At 44.8% G+C, this 8,825-nt stretch overlaps 1 protein-coding gene across 1 annotated transcript in view; it reads left to right on the top strand.

Moving 5' to 3' along the window:
• The first annotated feature begins 606 nt into the window (after positions 1-606).
• The window catches only part of DPP6 (dipeptidyl peptidase like 6), a 541,800-nt gene continuing 533,581 nt past the window's right edge, over positions 607-8,825 (top strand). Inside the window, exon 1 of the mRNA XM_040056360.2 lies at positions 607-1,095. Coding sequence (XP_039912294.1) covers positions 1,039-1,095 — 57 coding nt within the window. The 5' untranslated portion in view covers positions 607-1,038. The remainder of the gene's footprint in view (positions 1,096-8,825) is intronic.

Below are 8,825 nucleotides of genomic sequence, written 5' to 3'. Positions count from 1 at the left end.
TTTTTTTTAACCAGAAAAGCAGAGTTGCTTGTGCAGCTCTTATTTCACCAGAACGAAAAAAGCCAAAACTTAAACCCTGAACTCCAGCACACCTGGAAAAGGAATTGCTCAAAGCAGTACGACCCAAATCCTTCAGCTCGTGAGGAAACATCTGCCCGGCATTTCTTTCGCTGTAAAGAGCTGGACTCGCCACCCCGAGCCGCCAGCGGGTCAAACCCCAGCTCAGCTCTGCGGGAACCCTCGGCATCTTTAACGCGATTTCCCACGCCGGGGGTGGGGGATTAAATAAATTGATGCGGGAGGAGTGAGCGGTGCCGGGGGCGAGGCCGGGCCCGGGATCCCCGGGGCGGGAGCGTCCCGCGGGAGCCGAGCGGAGCCGGGCCAGCCCTGCCAGCCCTTCCATCCCTCGCAGCCCTGCCATCCCTCGCAGCCCTTCCATCCCTTCCATCCCTCTCAGCCCTGCCAGCCCTCGCAGCCCTTCCAGCCCTCCCCGCTGCCGCGGCGGCCTCGGAGGGCGGGGGGCGGGCAGAGCCGGGCTCGCCTCGCCTCTGCTTTGGAGGGCGGGGGAGGGAAGCGGTGCCGGGGCCGGGGGGTGTTTCGGGTTTTGTTTGGAGCCGGGAAGCCGGGAGCGCCGCCAGCGCCCAGCGCCCGGCGGACGGGGGCAGAGTCCTGGTGCGGGGTGATAATCCCGGTGCGGGGTGATAATCCCGGTACAGGGTGACAGTCCCGGTGCGGGGTGGCAATCCCGGTGCGGGGTGACAATCCCGGTGCGGGGTGACAATCCCGGTGCGGGGTGATAATCCCGGTGCGGGGTGATAATCCCGGTACAGGTACAGGGTGACAGTCCCGGTGCGGGGTGGCAATCCCGGTGCGGGGTGACAATCCCGGTACAGGTACAGGGTGACAGTCCCGGTGCGGGGTGGCAATCCCGGTGCGAGGTGACAATCCCGCTGCGGGCACAGCCCGTCCCGTCCTGCCTGCTGCCAGCCCCCCGCGGCCGCTCCTCGGGGAGTCGTGCCCGAAGCTCAACTTTCCAGCATGAACCAGACGGCCGGGGTGAGCAACCACGTCCGCTGCTCCGGCAAGGGCTCCAAGGTAAGACCGGCCGGGTTCCGCACCGCGGTACCCCGTCCCCGGCTCCCGGTCCCCCAAACCTGCAGGTGAGAGCGGGTCCCCCCCGCGCTCCCCGCTGGCCATCACTTGGCGAAGTTCAGCATCTCTGCCCGGCCGCCCGGGGTGCGGAGCCGCCTCCCCGCGGGGTGCTGGGGATGGAGCTCTGGGTGGCTTGCTGTCCCTCCGCGCACCTTCGGGCTGCGACCCGGTGTTGGACCGGGGTGCTGCGGCCTCTCAGCACGGAGTGCTGGAAGGGTGGGAACTCGTGCGCCTGCTTCAAACGGGATAAAATGCTTTGAAGGTAAGGGTTTGTGTTGGAGGGAAACGTGGGATCAGGTACGGCTTTATCCGCTGCTTTTACTTCTTGCCGCGGTGTGTTTGCATAGCCAGCATTAAAAAATAAATAGCTGAGATAAAACGCGGTATTGTGCACCCTGCTGAATTCAGTAGAAGTGTAGCTGGGTGCTTGTACTTGATCCAGGTCAAATTTGCATTAACCTTTTTTAGGCAGGGTTGAACATAGCCCTTATATCTACAGAAGTACTTAATACTGCAGAGTGTCAGTGCTGTAAAGTCAAATGCATGCACTCTCTCACGGACAATTCTGCTGATGTTGTTCTTCTGCAACTCTTTGAAGTGTTTCTCTGTGTCTATGTTTCTCTGTTATGGTGGGCACATCACCCTCCCCAAAATTTCATGTGCTTTTTGGGGTTAGTGTTTGGTAGAGAGATATGATTCTGTAATACCTAATGGAATGCATTTTAAAGAAGTGCAAAATTTAACATTTCACCAGATATGATGCTGTGCTATCTTTTTTTTTTTTTTTTTTTTTTTTTTTTTTTTTTTTTTAATTTTACCTCATAATACTGGTGTCCTGTTCCATCCTCTAGACTTGGTGTTGCAGTGTTGTTTGAGATGCTGGTGCAGCTGCTCACCTGGTTGCATACTTCATGTCTAGTGAGTGCAGTCCTGACTCTACAAACTCTTAGGCACACAGATTTACTTTATACCTGCCCTTCTGTGAAGTGAATACAGTTGTTCCTCCTTTTCTCCTATAGTCTTTTTAGGATTAAACCCACCAATCATAAGGCTGTGTGAGTATTAAAAGATGCAACATGATGAGGACTGTGGAAGTAAACAAACAGATTAAATGAGTTTGCTGAAATTATTTACTTAGCTCCATGACTAATCATATATTTGAAGTTGAACCCATACCTAAGCTCTTTGCATAATTCAAGGGCCCAGAATAAAATGTCCTCTGGATCGTGCCTGTAATTTCAGTGTTGGGCCTCCTTCCTTTGCACTTGCTGGTTTTCTTTAAGTTTTGGGTTGAACAGCTAAGGTTATTGCATATCAGTAATAATTTCTTGTATCAGGCTGCTGACCTAATACTTTAATGCAGAAGAAAGGGATGGGGCTGAAATGTGTATATTCTTAGCACATGATAATTGATACATTTTTATTTGCCTTGAAGGCATTTTTGTCTCATTTTCAAATGCTGTAGGATCTAGATATATTTTCCATTAGAAATAAATACTTTTTTTTTTTTTTTTTCTCAAGTCATAAGACTGAAATGATTGGTGATTTCAGGATTTAATTAAAACACAGAAAGCTCCATGCATGGCTGATTTAGTTTCAAGGAAACCTTGCAGACTTCAGAAATGGGAGTTTATCAAATGGGGCTGAAAAATCAAGTAACTGATCAGTAAGAGGTCTCTGATGGAGTAGGCAAGAGGCAGAATAGCCAAGTTTTTTGTGACTCTGACTTCTAAAGCATCCAAATTAGAAATGCTTGTGAGATATTTAATGTCTGTGCTTCATTTGTCTTTTTTTCTGAACAGCAAACAAATAAAACCTCAATGAAAAAATAAAACAGAACCACAATCAGGATTTATCTGACTTTCCTAATCTCCTAACTTTTGAACTCGCTGCCAATTTTACCCAAAATTGACAGAATAAGAGTAATGTTGTTACAAGCTTGTTACAAGCATCATGAAAATTGTTTAATACAGTAGGATTATTCAATACCTGAGTAAAGGAAGAAGCAGGGAGAAATCTGTCCCACCCTGTCCCAGCACCTCAGTCAGCACATGGCTGTTGCTACAGCAGAGTCTCTCCTTTGCCCATCACAGGCTGTGCAAGATTGGGAGGGAATGGGAGAAAGGAAGGAGTGCAGAAGGAACTTCCAGAATAACTGGAAGTTTATGGAAGCAAAGAGGCAGGCATGGGTGAGGGCTGGGGTATCCCCAGGGTGGAGTGAGTTGAGCAAATAATTTGTGTTGTCAGCTGATGAACAACCTGTTACGGTGTGGTGTGGTTTTTTTTTTTGGTTTTTTTTTTTTTTTTTTTTTTTTTCCCATTGCCCCCCCCAAGAAAGTTGTTATGTTGTGTCAACTCAAATGCCAGCTCAGTGAGGTAAGGTCACTCTTCTTCCTGGCTTCTCCTGAGCTTCCCTCTTGCTGGGCAATGAGCACTTAGACTTCGCATTTCTTTTGCAAGATTTACAGCTTTGCTCAGTTGTGGTGAGCAAGGGAGGTAGCATTTCCAAGGAGGGATACAATTAAAGCCCGTAAGTAGATAGGCTTGATTGTAATTCCAAACTCTAGTAATGCATGCCCACTAAAAGGTGTGTATATTTTTAACTTCTCTATGTAATGTTTTTTAGCTGTTTCTAACCAAGAGCTAGACGCTCTAAGCCACTTGTGAGTGCTATTGAAAGACTGATTTATTGTCTAGAGAGAACTGTTTTTGAGAAATAGTTTGTGTACATACAGCTTCTAATGCTCTTTTTTTCCTGCCTGTGACTAATCCCTTTGCCTTTCTTAAGATAATTTGTGGGAGGAAAGCAGCAGGATTCACCCCAATGCTGTAATGTGAAGCTATGTCACAGGAAGATGCCTGATGTGCTGGGGTGGTTGGGATGGTGAGCAACCTGAGTCTGCACCAAGTCTCTCTTGTGTGGGCTGGGAGCAGGCTTTAACTCTGCTTAAGGAAGTGCACCTTACTGCAAATAGTCACTCAGATCCTGCCAGAAGAATTTGGGGGTCAGTTCCAAGCTGTCACATTTTGACAGATTTCTTGAAGCAATTAATGAGTCCATATGGGGTTCCAGGCTTTTTCAACACTGTGTGTTGCAGCTCCTGGCTTTTGGCTTTTATTCAGCAGTCCAGAGCCCAACACCAGCCAATTCATGACACAGAAATTCTGTCTTGGACTTAGCTTCTTTTCTTAAATTGATACCAAGGAAGTTGGTTTGAGAAGGCACTTTGCTCCATGTTGCGACTCCCAAATTCATCAGGGAGGAAAATCTATAGAAACCATTTGGGGTAATTTCTTTCTTCATCTCAGGACCATCCCCATCCTCACGTAGTGAGAAAGGAGGTGTCCTGTGGAGCAGGATCTGTGAATCTGGTGTCCTTCTAAGTGTTAAGGAGGATTCAGAGACACACAGCTTCCATCCTTCTGGGGTCTGTTGTCCCCATCAGGAGACAGGCTGCTCCACAGCAGGAGCCCTCCCAGCTCTCCTTTTGGAGAAGGGGCAGAGCAGAGTTCAGGGCTGTTCTTTGGAGTGGGTAAGATGGAAACTCACAGTGTCTTCTGGGGACAGGGGGAATGCACTGTTCCTTATTTGGGATGAAAATGCCTTTGGCCAAACCATTGGCTGACATGCCCAGTTCAGAGGGCATGGTCTAAACCCCCAGCTCTGTACAGCAACCTCAGCAGTATGTTAGGACATATTTGGCACAACCTTGCTGCTATTCAGTCTCTTCTGACTTCTCCCTGACTGTATTTTTGAACAATTGCAGCTGTTTCAGCTGTTTTGTGTGGAGCTCAGTCTCGGATATGGTCAGTTCACCTCTTCTGGATCAGGTCACCCAAATCTGATTCCTGTTCTCCTGTGGGATGTCAGTCCAGCTCCTTTGCCATTCTCATATGCAGCTTATGGCACCATAATGAGTACCCAAGCTGATTATGTGTTTGGAGGGTAGATTATGTTTTTATTAGGCACTTATATTTTCATTTTGTGCAGCTAGGCTTTAACCTCTTCCTCATTCTGATCCTGTTTTGTGGGTGGGAGATAAGTGTTTTCCTGCCTCAACAGCAGGGATGAGAGTCCCTGTGTGATAAAATGGAAAAACAAACAAACAAACAAACAAACAAAAAACCTCATGTTGCATTAAAGATGAGCAAATGGGGCTACTTTCCATCACGGATTTTGTTGGTGTCAAAATTTTAGGTCTGTAGCAAATTTTAGGTCACATTTTAGGACTGTGGCAAATTCTAAAACCCACCTTTCCTCTCTCAGTGTTAATTTGTAAACATTAAAAAAAAGCTTGGTGAAACAAAGTTAAGACATCAGCCTAAATAACCATAACCTCACCTTTAATCAGCAGTAATGAATGCTCAAGAATAACAGCAAATCATTTGGACAGATTTTTTTTTTTTTTCTTTCCTTTTAAAGGTGAAACAATTGTCCTAATTAGCAGTATTGGTATGTGAGGATGCGGGTATGAAAACAGCTCAATGCGGTAATGTAAAGTGTTTGTTAAAGTAAAGCACACTCAATTAAGCTGAATTGAAAATGCACTTATGATTGTAGCCCTGGTTGCTCTTTCTCATTGTTTTGAAAAGAACAAATTTAACCTAGGGGAAAAACAAGCTGCTGGTGTCGGGTGTTCTGGCTGCCCTGATCTAAAGGGACAGGGCTGTGGGCAAGAGGTCCATGATGTCCTGTTAACAGATTATGAGGGGATGTGTTTTTACAGTTTATTCCTTAAACGATTAGTAACAGATTATTGCATCCACACTGGGTAAATCTAATCATCTCTTTTACATGAGCTATTCCCCTCACGTGAATTCCACAGTTTTCAATTGAATTACTGCTTATTTATGTTGGTTTAATTGCAGAGAGGTTCAATACCTCCAAAGTTATGGAAGCAATAGAGACAAAGCATCTCTAGGCTCTTGGATGCAGGAAATTAAGATAAGGAAAGTGTGCTGGCTCCACTGTACTACTGCTCAAGCAGAAACAAGTTCAGCTTTGCGTGCACATTGTATTTTACTGTGAGTGGTAAGTTACCCTCCATGAGCACAGCCAAGCAGTGTATTTTTGAGTTTCCTAATTTTAATGCTCTAGTGGGAATGGAAGGTCAAATTCCACACCTAATAAGTATTAAAGTAGGACTCGATGTAGCTGCCAGGGCTTTAAAACTTGATCGGTCAGCTATCTCCAAAATCCAGCCTTACTCAGAGGGCAGCCCCTTAGGAATTACACTTCCATCTGAAAACATCAACCTTTCAGAGTAGTCTAATACAGCATTGCATGAGAGAAACAGACAAGATCAATTCCCCATCCTGCTGGGTGCTGTGACCCCACACAGGCAGAAATGGCTTGGCTTTCAGTGTGTTTATGGTTTAAGTTGACAATAAGGAGCCAAAATCTGGAGAATGGTTTTGCAGGCAGTGAAGTGTCAGGTGTAAACCACCAAAAAATTTCAGACCAGGTACAGATGATAGACTAAAGTTGAGCTTTTCTGTCACAGGAAATAGGGAAATGCTAATCATTGTCCATTTTAGAGCCAGCAGGCTCATCAGCATGTGCTCTCCATATGCCACCAGAATATCCCTCTCTACAGAGCGTGTTATCCCTTGCTCAGGGTAGGTGTCAGCAGGAAAAACCTGTGGGCAAAGAAGAGAGAGAGAACTGTACACTTGGGTCCTCTGTCCATTAGGGATCCAGATATTAGTTTGTCTCCTTAAGGAACGAGGTTTCATTTCACACAGGCAGTGGAACAGTGTAATGTTGATTTAGGTCTTTCCCCTGTACCAATTTGTGCAGAAGATCCTCTGTATTTCTACATCCTTTGGGAGGAACTTTCACAAAGCTGCCAAGGCAAAACCCATCAAAACTTCAAGTGGTGAACTCTAAATCAAGAAGATGTGCCAAGGAGCTTAAGGGAAAGTGTTTGAAACTGGTTTTTATTACATTCTCTGACTTTCTTGTAAACTTTAAGTTTCAGTGGACACTATGTGGTACAAGTGCAGAATTTAGTGAGAGATGTTCTGCTTCTGTTGATGTAAATGGAAAGATGATTTCAGAAATTTCTGTGGCCTTAAGCAATGCAGGTCTAAGGATTTTAGGAGTAACAGCTGTGGGAACTTCTTGATTTGATTGTCCTATTATTTCAGACTGAAATCTGCTCTCTCTATAATTCTACCTGTAAACCTGATGGCTTTTGGCAGTTAATTCCAGCCGTGTTCACTGGAGTGCTTCCTGTGACTGTCTGAGTGTCAGCTGTCTCATGAAAGCCCCCTTAAGAGGTAGTTTGGCAAGAAGAATGATGGTGGGTCAGGACCAGAAATTTCAGTGGAAGGCTCAAACATCCCTTTGAAGGATGGGGAGACAAAGGCTGATGCTTTCAATGTCCTGAGTGATCAGAAAACCTCCTGGCAGGGGCTGTGCTTTCCCTGACTGGAGGGAATCCAACCACAGGATGCATCCTGAGGAACAGCAGACTCCTCTAGCCCTGCTGTTGATGGAGCATCCTGTCAAGGATACTTTGGGTGATGGGGAATAAAAGGATGTGTGGTTTGTGTTGACTTGAGCAAATATGCACCAGCAAGGGTGTACTTTGCCTACAACAGGTGTTATTTTAGGGGCTGGAGAAGGATTGTTCCTCCCCCATGAAGTATTTGCCTGGAGCGTTATGGAAGAGCTGTGTGGAGCTCCAGGAGTTTCCAGCAGTGTGTGGGATTTCGTGCTCTGTGTCCCTGCAGTGTCCTCAGGCACAGGAAACCCTGAGCCCTGAATCTGAATGAGTTCTGGCCATCAGCAGTGACAGAACCATCCCTGATTATTTGCGGGCGCTGCTCTGCTGCTGTTTTTCATCTTTAATGAGAGTTGAACACACCATAAAGTTTTATTGGGTGTTTATGCTAACAAAATTAACTAACAGTTGGTGCTTTAAAAGTGCAGCCAGAGCTCTGAGCACTATGACTGGGAATCTGCAATGGCTTTTTAACTGGTGTAGGACAGAGCAAATGTGTGAGTGCCAATGTCATTTAGCAGAAAACCACTTTATATTAACTTTTTATTGACCAGAACTGATTAATTGAAATTTCCAAAATAAATCTTGGCATGATATGTGCTTAAACAAAATCAGATTTTCAGACATTAGGTAGCTGGAAGCTCTGTCAAAATTGTGGGGTTAATTTATAATACCAAGCCTAATGGGCTGATAATCAAAATGAATTAGCTTAACCACTTCAATACTTCAATGCTTAAATCAAATCATAGGAAGAAGATTTATTTTAGCATTTTGCTTATTGTGTTTCCCAATAAAATAGATAAAATATCATGCTGTGAATGCTGTATGGATTACTTGAGGCAACAATTTCAATGGGAGTACAAAGGACCTTCAGGCTACAGAAAGAAAAGAAAAGAAAACAAAATAAAAGAAAACAAAAGAAAAGAAAAGAAAAGAAAAGAAAAGAAAAGAAAAGAAAATAAAAGAAAAGAAAAGAAAAGAAAAGAAAAGAAAAGAAAAGAAAAGAAAAGAAAAGAAAAGAGAAGAGAAGAGAAGAGAAGAGAAGAGAAGAGAAGAGAAGAGAAAAGAAAAGAAAAGAAAAGAAAAGAAAAGAAAAGAAAAGAAAAGAAAAGAAAAGAAAAGAAAAGAAAAGAAAGAAAAGGGATTGTCTTCAAACTCAATTTC

This window comes from Hirundo rustica, chromosome 1, assembly GCF_015227805.2.
Source record: "Hirundo rustica isolate bHirRus1 chromosome 1, bHirRus1.pri.v3, whole genome shotgun sequence".
NCBI lineage: Eukaryota > Metazoa > Chordata > Aves > Passeriformes > Hirundinidae > Hirundo > Hirundo rustica.
The sequence above is the reverse complement of the archived record's forward strand: the minus strand, read 5'-3'. Positions and strand labels throughout refer to the sequence as shown.